At 39.2% G+C, this 14401-nt stretch overlaps 1 protein-coding gene across 1 annotated transcript; it reads right to left on the bottom strand.

Moving 5' to 3' along the window:
- Positions 1-252: 252 nt before the first annotated feature.
- CRIP1 (cysteine rich protein 1) lies at positions 253-11324 on the bottom strand. The gene is made up of 5 exons (XM_053474879.1): positions 11188-11324; positions 4407-4501; positions 2840-2897; positions 2403-2446; positions 253-549 (listed from the first exon to the last, which is right to left on the bottom strand). The coding sequence occupies exons 1-4, from the start codon at positions 11225-11227 to the stop codon at positions 2406-2408; spliced, it is 234 nt and encodes a 77-aa protein (XP_053330854.1). The 5' UTR covers positions 11228-11324; the 3' UTR covers positions 253-549; positions 2403-2405.
- Positions 11325-14401: the final 3077 nt, after the last annotated feature.

The following is a 14401-nucleotide window of genomic DNA, read 5'->3' as shown; positions in this document are numbered from 1 at the left end:
ATTATTTGGTGGAACACAGTCATTCTTCTCAAGCCTATTTTCTTCATGCTGGATACTACCGGGATGTTATACGCTCGTGACTGTTTTGCTATGATACTTCATCCCTGATATCTGTGTATTTACAATCTCAACTATGTATTCCTTGAAGGGATTTTGTGCACGACCATGTTTGCTATGTACATTGATATGCATATTAAGTTGCATTGTCATTACATCTCTGTACACTATGTGCATATTTCAATAAACAAAGAATTGACTCAATATTTCAGTTTATTAAGTAAAAATCACATACATCTGCATGATATTTATTTTTTCCTAGTCAAGATGGCATTTTGGTTACAGAGTAGTAACATTTTGGTTACAAGTAGTATTGTAGTAAAAATAAACCATCAATCTTTAATAATTCTCTGGTTTACTATATAAGATGGTTTTGAATTACATGCAAAGCACCAAATAATTATCAAGACATAATATGATAATTTACATGTGACTATTAGTGGATTAGTAAGAGGCCGAAGAATTGCTGATAAGTATGTCTCTGCTTCAAACCTGGAAAGAAATAATAATAAAAAAAATGTAACTGAAACAAAGGGGGGTGTAAATATAGAAATAAAGTATTTCATGTGAGGGACACTTTTTTTAATCTGTTGAGTATATTCAACATGTTTGCACAGGAGTTGGTCACGCAGGGCCCATCTCCTCTTGAGTAGATTAAGAAGACAAATAAATATGGTCTAATATAGTCATGATTTCAACACAAGAAACTTGCTATACATTTGATAGAAATTACTTTTCAAAGGCTGTTCTATAAATAACGGTCACATTGTTGAATAGAAAAGAGAACACGAAGAGTGCAGTACCAAAGTCAATTAAATCATTATATTATATATTTACAAATGGATCTCTGCATATCCCTACTGGTTTAACCCCTCAGCAGGCCAGCAGAACCCTTGGACCCTGGTGGGGACTCATACAGAAGAACACATTTTTGTATAAGTGCCCTCCGCAAGAAAGACTGAGTAAAATACACTTTTTAAAATAAATAAATAAAAAAAACTGGCAGAAGGTTATAGTTTACATTTCTGCTTGAAGCATTAACGGTATTTGGGTATCTGTACTACGGCACCTACAAAAGATTTTTATTTTTCTAATTTTAGACCTGCCCTCTTTCCATGTTGATCTTCCTGTGTGTCACACAGTAATTAAGATGCAAGGCTCAGCAGATTTTCTTTCTGCCTGCAACCGATGTGATCATTGACAGAGGAATCAATAAAACCCTGCTGCATCTGTATTACTTTTGCACAGCAGCAAGGGGATGCCTACATCTCTGCCTCAGCATTCAAAACAGTGTAATGCGCCTTTCTGACAGAATTATGTCATGTGACTAATACAAATACCTAGCTACTAAATGACATTTGCAATTAAGGTCATATTTTGATAATTTTTCACTGGATGAAAAGTAAAGAAACAGTCTTTGAATTTTTTTTTTTAACTTGGTATACAAGAGGAATTTTGCAAAATTATCCCTGTAACGGGTAAAACAAGAGAGCGGTAGATACTCTTGAATATCACCCAGGCTATCCTCTTTATGTTTATGTCTCCGGTTTGTCAGACAGCAAGAGTCACTGTAGCTACCTTGGAACACTGCCCTCTGTCCCCAATCAGCAGACACAACTACTATTGATTAGGAACGGCAAGTTAGAACACTATCGGGGTCAACACACATTTTTATACAACTCGGGATCAATATAACAGGGATGAAACAAGGGAAAAATAGAGTACATGACAAGATTAGACCCTTTAACCCGTTCAAGTCTGGCGCCAGGGTACACCAGCCAATTGGAGTCTGTTTACGGAAGGGAGCGACCAATCCTAGCCAACCAGCTCACAGACACGGCGGGCGCTAATCCCTTTAACCCAAGAGCCAATCAGGAAAGTGCAGACGAGCTGCTCCATGTAAGGACATTTGAGATAGAAGTAGCGACCAATCCGCAGTGAAGCTACTTCTCTATCCCTACATGGTGTTCGGTGGGCTCGCCCGTAGTGACCAATAGAAGTGGTGCCTACCTGTGAGTGACCGATAGGGAAGTGCCTACCTGTCGCTGTATACTAGAGGGCAACTACCAGCCAGTTGGTTACTCTCTCAGCGGGGGCCCTGTACCAACTCTCCAAAATGGCTTTTAATCACTGAGTCTCAGTATACCTGAGAATACACAGTTATAGTTTAATGGGCTTCTCAGCTATCACGTGCATTAAAGCGTATTTGATGACTGTACTTCTCTTTTAAAAAAATAAGTTTATTTTAATATGCATCTCCATATGTATTTCTTTTTGACACACAAGAAATAACCTTGTATAAAATAGAATTATATAAATCAGAATTATGCAAAATTTGTACTTACATTTTATTTGAAAGTATGACTCTCAGTTCCACCACGTCCAAATCCTGATAAATATAAGAAACACAAATGTTAGAAATCCATTTATACCATTTATAGATCTATCAGGTTCACCAATCTAAAGCTCTCAAGCTATTGTTGAACCAAGCCCACAACATTTTCTAGGACAAACGTATGCCTTTGGACCGGAAACTGCAGCCTTCTATGTTTTAACAGTTGAAGGGAAAGGGGGAGGGACTCGCAGGTAAGCTTTGAAAGCAGATGTTTTCTCAGTTTAAACAGGTGTCTTTGCTTTACATTTTTTGTTTAGTATTCTTAGCCTCTGAATCTTTAAAGGACTTTGCAGAATGAAAACGTGATATAATTAACAGCATTATAATTTGTTTTACCATATCAGTGAAAACAGTAAATAATACACTCAGGTTTAATTTTAATCTCACCTTTTGGCCCAAATAATGCTCCATAGCAAGGCTGATTGCAGTAGGGTTTCCCTTCATGCTGAAAAAGTAATGACTTAATTAAATTAAACGCATATTTTTCAGATGTTGAAATTTCTAGTTAGTGTCCCTGTAAACAGCTAATTCCTGTTGATTGGTTCAGACAGCATTTTAAGGGTGGTTGAGTAAAAGGAAATTACTACAAAGGGGTGAGAGGAGTTGAGAGAGGAAGAAAGGGTAGGGAGTGAAATACTTGTTGACAGTATATCTGCTGAGTGGCTGCATTCAGTAATAAATCTGGTGGCACACCATCTTTACAATAAGTGTGTCCCACCTAAATGTATGTGATTCCTGGAAACACCATTGCCTATATTCAGATTTCACTTGCTTTTTTTTTTTTTTTTTTTTTTTACATGCAGTCCCGGCGCGGGGCAGGCAGCGGGGTTAGGATACAGATCCCCCGCAGCGGTACAGGGACCAGACAGCCTCTCCTGCCAGCACTTTCCACGGGGGGGGGGATGCCGGCACGGGAGGTTGTTTAAGCGCATTGTGCGGACGGTCACCGGCTGCGGCGATGCGGGTAAACAGCCTCCGCTTCCGGCACGTCTGCACGATGTGCTTTAACAATCTCCCTTGCCGGGAAATCCCACGGGGGGAGTCCCAGCAAGGGAGATTGTTAAAGCACATCGTGCAGACGTTCAGGCAGCGGAGGCTGTTTACCCGCATCGCCGCAGCCGGTGACCGTCCGCACGATGCGTTTTACCTCTGCCCCCAAGACTTACCAGAGCAGACTCCCAGGTGTATACGCGTATATTGCCGGCACGCGTATATTGCCGGCACCGGAAGTTGTATACGCGTATTGCGTAGATGTCCCCCGCCGACCCCGCAAGACACCCGGGAGTCTGCTCTGGTAAGTCGGGGGGGGGGCAGAGTGGCAGCATATCTCGGGGGGGGAGGAGGAGGACAGTGGCAGCATATCTCGGGGGGGGGGAGGTGGCAGCATGTTTTTTTGGTGCTTTTTTTAAAGAAAAAAAACTTTTTCTTTAAAAAAGCACCAAACTTTTAGGGTGCGGCCTATATACGGGGGCGGCCTATATCCGAGCCAATATGGTAAGTATAACAAGCCTAGTAACATAGGTTACAAAATAAGTGCCTCATTCACCTTCAACCCAAGTGCGTGGGTTTATATTATTCCCACTACTGTAGTCCATCTTTCAGCATTTGAAGTTATTTTACTTAAGCACACTTTTCACCATGTCATGTATTAATTCCCTTTTCAACATCCCATTTTGTAAATTATATAAATGTTATATGCATTAAAAGGTGAATGGCTGACAGCTCAAATTTTAAGCATATCAAAATTAAACGATTAGTTTACTTGTACTACTTGAATTTAGTTTAAAAGGGATGTTTTCTTCTGGCATTCTATTAGCATAAATGTTTGTTTTCATCAATTAATTAAATAATTACATTATTAACAGAGTTTTACTACAAAGCTGTAATCACATAGACAAGTATGTTGGAAAAGAAAACATACTGAAAATATTCAGACAATGAAATCTCAATGTACCTCAGCATGACTTCCAGGAGACAGTGTCTTGTTGCACTTCTCACATTTAAGGCATGGTCTGTGCCAGTCTTTACCAAGGGAGGTAACCCTCTCGGCTGTAACAGAAAAAGTTGTTAGGAAAGGGTTAGGAAACTAAAATCAATAATGCTCATTGGTTTAAAATTACACTGCATCCCTATAACAACTGGCAGAGCTAAGTATCCGCCCTTGCATTTCTGATGCAAGACTGACTTTTTTGTTTCCTATACTCTATGTAAACATCCTGTAAAGCAATGCTATATAAGGGCTTACTCATAATATACCCAGCTGGTAGCTGCTTTTGCTGGCTTAACTATACTGTGTGTTTGCACATATTGTTTAGTATAGTAAGCTAACTTTCATACTACTTGTCACATTCAGGAGACCCATGCATGGCAGCCATTTCCCCGGGAAATCTGATTCCTATAACGGTTTATGATCCTGGCCCGTTTTGACTACTTTCGGCCTAGCAACTTTGTATCCTGCAGACCTGCTCTGTGTACCTAAGCTGGATTTACCCGACTACCTGTTCTGTGTACTGAATCTGGCTTTGTCAGACTACCTGTCCCATGTACCTGACCTAGCATCAGGGGCTATCTGCTTCCCATCTACAGGTATTTGGTCCTATAAACACTTGCTTAGCCATCCTACAACTCAGATATACAGATGTATTAGTGTGCAAGTCTGCCCGAGTATGTTAGAATGGGTGTCTGGGTATGTTAGAGTTTTAACATGTGGCTTTCGGTATGTTTGTTAGTGTGTGTTAGGGTATATTAGTGTGTGTTATACTGTATTTGCTCGATTATAAGACAAATGCTCTGAAAAATACCCCTCGTCTTATAATCGGAGTCGTCTTATAATCAGACCTCAAATAGGTCTGACTATGAGACGACTAAGATCCGGATCCCCCACAGCTGCAGGGGACCTGGATCCTCCTGCCCCCCCCGCCCCACTTATCGGTGCATCTGAGTCCCCGGTGCGTATACAACTTACGCTGCAGCCGGAAGGAGGTGTGGCTAGCAGTGGGGGTTGTCTGCGTCCATCGCGCAGACCTTCCCCGACTGTCAGAGATCAGCGTTCCCTGCACCGGTGCGCAAGGAAGAAAAAAAAAACCTCTTAGCATGTACGCGAATATTCGCCCGAACCGAACACAGGAACGGGCGAATATTTGTGGAATACGAAGATAGGAAGAGTTGGCCAGCCCCAAAGTCTACTAAAAAGCATACGTGGAAATAAGCTCTGGTTGACACTATTTTTTATGCGTGTTGGATTATATTTTGCACAATTGAATTTCAGGGGCTAGACGATAATGTACCTTTGACTAAAAGATTGCCGAGTCCACGCATGCAACAATGCTAGAATTAAGATGCATGGCACAGAGACTTAAAGTTCTTCATGCTGAGGAGTAGTAAATACGTTCTCAAACCACTCCTCTAGAAATTGAGCTTTAATGGAATCAAGTGAGAATGCTTTCTGCACATGTACATATACCGAGCCAGGATTGAAGTCCATTGCAGAGTAAATCACATGCAGAGAGATGTGTTGCAAAACTATTTTGCACCAGCAGTGAAGGGAAATGATTTGATCATCTGCTGATTTTGTACGTTTGCCCACTGACAAAGACATGATCAGTCTATAATTTTAATGGTAGGTTTATTTGAAAAGCGAGAGACAGAACAATCCAGAATAATTCATTTCAGAAAAGTAATAAATTGATTTGATCCCCCGCAGCGCTGCAGGGGACCTGGATTCCCCTCACTGTCGGCCGGTCTCTCACTTCCGTCTCTAAGAGGCATAAGGGATATATGGGGGCAGAGTGGCAAGCTGGGGGTCAGATGTGCATAACTGGGGGCAGTTTGGTAAATAAAAAAAATTAAACAAGGCTTTTTTTTCTCAGTTTTTATTAAATATGAAAAATAGTTAACATATGAATTAATATACACTGTGTTTGGGTTCTTGTAGCTTTTATTATTATGTCATTAAATAAGAAGGTGAATAGAGAGAGGCCGTTGCAATAAAGAGATGAAAGTGTAAATTGTACGTTTTTTATTGCAATTTTTCTTCAATTTAAAATACTGTATTTTTTATACGATTAATCGAAAAAATAATCAGCCAACTAATCGATTATTAAAATAATTGTTAGTTGCAGCCCTAATCTGCATTTCCTTTCAGGGTCGGCAAAAAAGCAAGATACATGCTTTGCAAAAGAATTACAATACAAACTTTGTCTAAACTTAAATATGGGTTTAAAGGGATTGGATATAAACTTGACTGTCAAATCCGTCACCGGTGGAAATACATGTAATACTATTCTGTGGCAAATTATTCATCGGATAGTTAAGTACAGAGGCAAACCATTCACATTAACCTTTTCTTGTACAATACACATTGTTAAGATTTGTTTGTAAGTGCACAATAGGATAAAACCGTTTCATTAAAGAAAAAACCAGACATATTGTTATGCTGACCTTTTGCATTAGACGTCTGCCCAAATACAACAAAGTATTGTGTAGTAGAATCTATTTTTAAGTTGGCTTAGACAATATGGTTTTATTAACCTTTCAATTTCCAGATTTGTAGGTGGCATGTGACTAAACCTTTGAGGTCCAAGAACCACCACACATACTACAGGCTGTACTGTTAAATGTCCAGATTTTTTATAGAAACTATTGTTTAATCATACAAAACTTTGCCACGAGGCACACAACTGTCATGCGATACAAAAACAGGCATTAATATGTTGTCACAGAAACTGAGATTGCTTCTTGCCTCAATTTTTATGTTCTGTAATTAAACCTTCATAGGCAAGGATGAAATGACAGACCTACAAATATTTGCAAAGAGTGCAACTAATGATATTTAGGGGAATTCAGTGTCCCTTTAGTCTGTAAATGCATTCTCTGCAATACCCACACGTGTATTGTCCCAGAATCTCCTAGATTTCTCAAAAATATATCCATCATTAATTAACTAGCTGCCAGTCACACACCCTTTACAACATCTATGCGCTATGCCTTTGACCTTGTTGGCTGACAGAACAATAGGATATCAAGACTGATAATTGTATGGCCAGTGGCATAAGATATGCTGGGCCCCCTGAATGGTTTACGGGGGGAGCCCACAAGCTCCTCCTATGTAGGAGGAGGAAATAAAAAATTGTTTTCGGCTAAAGAATCTTTGAAGCTGGCCAACGCAATTTACCCCATCAAATCATATATTTTTGAAAACTAGACACCCCAGGGTATTTCAAATGCTAGAATTTTAACTCTTTCCATGCACTAATTCTACCACCAGTCTTTGTCAAACTTTGTGGTAGTAATTTATTTTGTGTTTTTTTATCACTAAAATTGCGCTTCAGGTATGGATTTACAGCTCTTGGTATACGTCACTATCAAACAACACCCCAATATGTGTTCAACAATATCTCCAGAGTACAGCGATACCCCCCTCATGCGTGGGTTGGTCAGGTTGTTTGGGAGGTAAAACACCACATTTAGGAAGTGCACATTTTTTTTTACATCTGGTCCTACTGCCCCCATGTCCTAACAGGGCCATCTTTGAAGCCGGCTAATTCAATTTACCCCATCAAACCATATATTTTTGAAAACTAGACACCCCAAGGTATTTCAAATGCTAGTATTTTAACCCTTTCCATGCATGAGATTCTATCACCAGCCTTTGCCACACTTTGTGGTAGTATTGTTTTTGGTATTTATTTTTCCACACATTCATTTTTTAAATTAGACACCCCTTGGGTATTTGAAATGCTTTTATTTAAATTTCTCCATGTCGGGATTTTTGGGAAGATACAGCGCTAATTTTAGCACTTGCTCATAATAATAAACTTTATTTTTTTATTTTATTCTTTTTGGACTTTTTTTTTAAAATTTATTTATTTTTTTTTTTTACACATCTTGCGAGTGGCAAAATCTCTCCGGAGCAGTCACAGCACGTCCTGGGGTCGTTGAAGGACACCATTGAAGGACAGCTGAAGGGGATATCCCGTCCTCCGATGAACTTCCGGGTTGCGTCACTGCTGATCGCGCAGTTTAAAACGTAACAGCTTTCATGCCGGAAACAGCTGTTACAGGAGATCGGACAGCAGAAAGCCGCCGATGCCGGCTTCTGCTTTCAGGGAGGAGTCCAGGCTGTCAACAGCCTGATCTCCCATGCAGCGGCAGGGATGTGTCCCTGCAGCTGCAAGAAGGGCTGGACCGATACGTCCGAAGGGGATTCTTGGGATGCATTTTCCATAGGTGATTGAAGGGGTTATATGGGGAAGTTAACACATACAAAACAAATATACATTAATACATACAGATACACCAGTAGATGAAAACCCTTACTGTGTGTGTGTGTGTGGGTGTGAATTTCTTTTAATTTTTTTTTTAAACTACCACAAAGTTTGACAAAGATATATGGTAAATTGAATTGGCAGGCTTCAAAAGATTACAATATTTGGATAAAATAAAAAAATACAAACAGGAAAAAATGGTTTTGAAATAGCAAAAAACACTTCTACCTATTGGACAAAAACTGGTTAGAAGAAAAAAAAACTCCACAAACATTGGGTATTTCTAAACCTGGGATAAATATTAGAATCTATTTAGCAGGTTTTTAAGGAGTTCAAACCAGTTTATGGTCAGGTCTGAGGGAAGCGTTGCCTATCCCATGTCTATTTAAATTTGCTTACTGTATTACCCTTCACCACTTGTGCTGGGAAACTGTTCCATGATCTACTACCCACTCTGTAATGTAGAAGTTCCTTACGGTACATCTAAGCCTCTAGTCTTCATGATTTCTTCTTCTAACATTGCTTCTACTTTCAAATAAGCTTGCCTCCTGTACCTTGTTAAATCACTTTAAGTGTTTAAATGTTTCTATTACATTTGCCCTCTCTCTCTCTCATCAAGATGGGGTCTCCAGAACTGTACACAATACTCTAGGCTAGGCATGACCAGGCAAAATCACCTCCCTCTTCCTGCTACTAATGCCTATCCCTATGCAACCCAGTATCCTGCAAGCTTTATTTGCTTACCTTAAGTCAGTATGTATAATAAGTAGAGATAAAATAACAGAGAGGTATAGTCATTGCAATTCTGAGTGACATGAAGGATATGAATGGAATGCACAAGGTTTGACAAGTTACATGACAAGGTTTGGAGTACATGGTGCTAGAAATGTAAGAATGTAAGTTGTCATTGCCCAAGAATAAAACTCACAGGGTGTTGTACAGTTTTCATTCTATCCTGCTTTGCTATCTACCCTCCCCCTCTTCCGTGTTCCCTGCGCCTACTTGTCCCTTACTTTGTTTTACTTCCTTAAGAAGGTTCAGTTTACTGTCCCTCACAGCCACAGTAAGGGAGAATACATTGAAGCAGCCAGTCTGTTGCAGGAAAAAGCTTCTAATGAAATCAAAGGGAACACTTGCTTCATTGATGCATGGGGATCTCATCCCTACCAGCCTAGTTTGCAAAGACAGGGCTGGAGTTACCTAGCGTTAAGTATACCACATGCTTTGGTCAGCCAAAATGACAAAAGGGCGAATGAGTGGGAAACTGTAAGCCCCCAATGCATTTGCCAGGGGGAGATAATCTAATCAAACTCCTGTACTGACACTATCATCCTTCTATTGACCCCACCCCTTGCTGCCCAAACATGTCAACAAGAATCAGCAAACAAAAAGGGTAGAGACAACAATGTGGAGGAATAATCATGCAGATAATGAGAACAGACCCTTAAATACATTTGTCCTTGGTATGGTGTGTTTATATATATGTATATATTGAGAAGAAAGGACACACTAGGACAAAAAAAAAACATTATGAGAGCATTAAATCTGTTATTAATTGGAAACGCCACAGTTTCCTAGTGAGTCGATACACACACACTGTGCACAGTGTGTGTGTGTAATACATATATATATATATATATATATATATATATATATATATATATATATATATATATATATACATATATATATATATATACACACACACACACACACACACAATCACTATACCTTATTTAGGTATTCAGGATTTGGAGAAAAAAAAATTTACATCTGCTCTGAGTGCAAGTTAAAGCAGAGTATAAAGAGTTCTTGACTCATACAAGGCAAATGTTGCTAAAAGGGTGGCAAGCCAAACAGCTATTAAGGTCTATGTGCAATTTGTTTCCATCCATGAAGGACTCATATATGTATTTAGACTCTAATTCTTGTTTGTAGGCAATTGTATGCTTAGACATTTTACAGTTGCAGAAAAGGCAAGGCAGTGCTGTCAGGGGTGGGTCTGGAAGGCTAATCTTCCTGTGAGTATTCCACACCCATGTACTTTGATACATGGACCCAATATAATACATTTTAAGCATTATTAGTGTGATAAGCATGACAGAAAGTCTATTTTGTGTCAATCTTGCACTTCATAGCATATGACTTGACTTCTTTACTATAGCCACTCAATGCAAGACTATCTGTAAAAACACCACCCTAACAATTCACATGAACCATTGCTTTAGGCAATATTTAATTTACCAAAAATCCTAAACTAATTGTTCAAAAGGACAAATTTGTTGACGGTAGAAAGTAATTTACACCCCATAATTCTTTTACGTAAGAATACTCAATACCAGTAACAAGCTGTCAGTTACAACTGTCCAAAGTAATAACGGCAGCCTATTTTAAAGGCTATCCATTATCATTCTCATCCTAAAAACAGTAATATAGCTAGTTCAAGTTGTTCAAAAACAGCTCACTTACCGAAGTAGACTTCTTTCTGGCACTTGGGACACTTCGGCATGTTGATGCTGATGCTTCTAACGAACCAAATGCTCACGGAAAGAAAATTCTCCTGAGGTTTAAGGCGATGCCGTGGGTGGGAGGAGGGTGAAAGCGCTTTGCACACGAACTGAAACGATGGGAGAGTCAGTTGGGTGGTGCAACAAGATAAAAACAGCATTAACCAGTTATAAGGGGCATATTTTTAGTTGAATGCTGGATTGCAGATATGCACTGTCAGAGATTGAACACAGGCATCACTGCATTCCTATTTTAGATACTTCTGTATCTATTTGCATGTTTAATACTGTCAATTTAACATTCAGTACGCACTTATTTATTATTATGGTTTAATATTGCATCATTATATTTCACAGTGTTGTACAATGGGTAACAGCACAGAACAAGTAGTGCATTATATAACAATTTGTCTTACAGAAACAAGAGAAGGACCCTGCTCAACTGGGTTTACAATCTGGAATGTATATATTGTGGTAACGTGGGCCTCTGCAGGGTACTCTTACAACAGGTTCAAAATAATTCGTTTTATTTCACTCTGTTAGTCAAACACACAAGTGGCTGTAAGGGATATGCATTAACATGTACCAATTCAGCAGATTGTAATATTTAAATAAAACACACAACATAGAATCTGGATAATATTTATATATTTTAGTTTACATATTACAATAATAAATACAAAACCAACCGTTCAACTATATATAAAACACTCTGGGCTTAAACCACAGAGTTTAACATAAGCCATCCACCCTGTAAACCAGATGGCAAAGCTTACTATCAGTTCATTCCCTTTTTGGGCAGCAACTATCCCCAATGAAAGCCCCAACAACACAGTTGATATATTTATTTTTTTTACTTTTTGTTTTAAACAAAGGAATGAGTAGGTAGGCGCATCTTTGTTAAATTTGCAGACAGATAGCACTTTGCCTTAGGCAGTGAAGATTCACATCAAAAGACTTTTATAAGTCTCGCCGAAAGCACTGCATGACCAATACACACAAAAAGCATGGCAATTACAAGTAGCGCAAGTACAACCATTTTTTTCCTTTATCCATTAACCTTCCCTATACCTCTCAATGACCCTTATCCCTTCATCCACAGGCTGCCCTGTACTAAAGGTACAATAAAATAAAAACACTCATACATAGGAGGCTGTAAAACAGTCCTAACCTGAAGACTTCTCCCACTGGCCCCTCCATCAGGTTAAAAACTGCAAAACTTGTTAAGGCCAAGCAAAAAGTCTCCTTTTGACAGGGGTCAGCATGGGCAACCTGACTGGTCTGCGGCCACGCAACAAACTTTGATCCCCTGTATGTTCTGACACCTTTCTATCATAGCTTACGCCTGTTTGGTAGGCCTCGTATTACACATTTGTATTATTTGAGCCTGTGACTAGCTTAGCGCACCGACATTTTTTCTTTTCCCTGTTTGCACATATTTGAGGTTGTTGGCTCCTCATCAGTCTGGTTGCAGCTTGCTGTCCAGGGGTTAATGGGGAGGAGGTTTAATTGCACCTCCCCCAACACATTAATAAGGTTTTGGTAGCAGTATAAACTGCTTTGTGTGTCCACTATGTAGGAGGTGAGAGTAGGTTCTCACCCTATTGAGAGTGTGCCTTGACGTGGCGGGTGAGCTTAATTATGCTTTGGCCAATTCATATAACCAAAACCTCTCATTTATATTATGTTTATATATTTGTTGCCAACTTTATTAGGGTAAGAAGCGCAGACAGTTTTTGTTTTTTGTATACATTGTACAGCCAATACACTGTTTCTTGCTGCATGCTTACACCTGTTTGGTAGGCCTCGTATTACACATTTGTATTATTTGAGCCTGTGACTAGCTTAGCGTTTTCTTTTACCTTTCTATCATAACCTGCATTATTTGCAATTTGACCACATAGGCCAGCCTTCGCCCCCATATGCATCAATGAGCCTTGACCGCCAGTGGCGACTCTAGAAACAATATATAGGGGGGGGCACACAAGATACCACAGTCAAACTGGGGGGGCATTAATAATTTCCACCATTAAATCATACCACTGAAAAAACACACACACATATATATATATATATATATATATATTGCCAAAAGTAATGTGCTATGGAATGATACTTTTGTTATTGGACAATACAATACTTGATCATTCAACATGGGAAGCCTGAAGCCACAATTTAGTAAGACTAATCCTTGAAATCCTTTAAACAACACAATACCTTAACTTTTGCACTAAATGATTTAAGGGCCTGATATTAGATCCTGCTGCTGATATATATATTAATATTAGTCCCTGCTGCTGATATATATATAAATATTAGACCCTGCTGCCGATAGCAGGTATAGATCAACACATTAACACACAAACCCAGCTTTGCATGTATAGATCAATTGAAATTCACTTGTGATCTCAGCACTGAAGGTATATATCAAATAAACAGAATCAGACATACAAATCCTGTATTTGCAGGTATACAATAATATATGAAACGTAGCATCGCAGGTATAGATCAAATACATACATGGAAACAGCATTGCAGGTATTAATCAACTGAACAAGACATACAAACCCTGTATTTGCAGGGACACATAAATAATGTATGGAAACATAGCATAGCAGATATGGATCTACAGAAGAACACACAAACCCAGCTTTGCAGGTATAGATCAATTGGAATTCACATAAAAACATGGCATTAAAGGTATATTTAAAACCCCCTAAATTACAGGGATAGATCACAGGTTGCACACCCCAAAGCCAGCCCTGGCGTCCACACTGCCCACATAGAACCTGGCCAGCACCCAGATAACACACATACGATTTGCCATCTTTGTCCCATATACACCCGGCTTGTGCCATCTTGGTCCCCAAGGCTCAAACATCCTGCTAGTGCCATCTTTGCCTTCCACAATTATACATCTATGATACGCACAATCACATTAACTCATGCTCTCCCTCATTCACATAATTCATCCACATATTAACTCATGCTCTCCCTCATTCAGACAATTCATCCATTTTAAGAAACTACACCCCTTGGAGCTTCAAATGAGGGGCTACATGTATTTCTAGGACAAAAGTTGAGTGCACAAATAATGATGGAATATGTCGCTTTGGCTAGAAAATATGTTTTTTCTAACCATAGCGACATGTTCATTTGTGTCTTGCGCACTCCAG

The sequence above is a fragment of the Spea bombifrons genome, chromosome 9 (assembly GCF_027358695.1).
Source record: "Spea bombifrons isolate aSpeBom1 chromosome 9, aSpeBom1.2.pri, whole genome shotgun sequence".
In the NCBI taxonomy this organism is placed as follows: domain Eukaryota; kingdom Metazoa; phylum Chordata; class Amphibia; order Anura; family Pelobatidae; genus Spea; species Spea bombifrons.
The sequence above is the reverse complement of the archived record's forward strand: the minus strand, read 5'-3'. Positions and strand labels throughout refer to the sequence as shown.

What these genes read in the sequence shown, in the direction of transcription:
- CRIP1 (XM_053474879.1), bottom strand. Translation starts at nt 11,227, where the DNA reads ATGCCGAAGTGTCCCAAGTGCCAGAAAGAAGTCTACTTCG. An exon ending in CCAGAAAGAAGTCTACTTCG is followed by an intron (nt 4,502 to 11,187) that starts GTAAGTGAGCTG and finishes TTTCTGTTACAG; the next exon opens with CCGAGAGGGTTACCTCCCTT. An exon ending in AGCATTATTTGGGCCAAAAG is followed by an intron (nt 2,447 to 2,839) that starts GTGAGATTAAAA and finishes TATATTTATCAG; the next exon opens with GATTTGGACGTGGTGGAACT.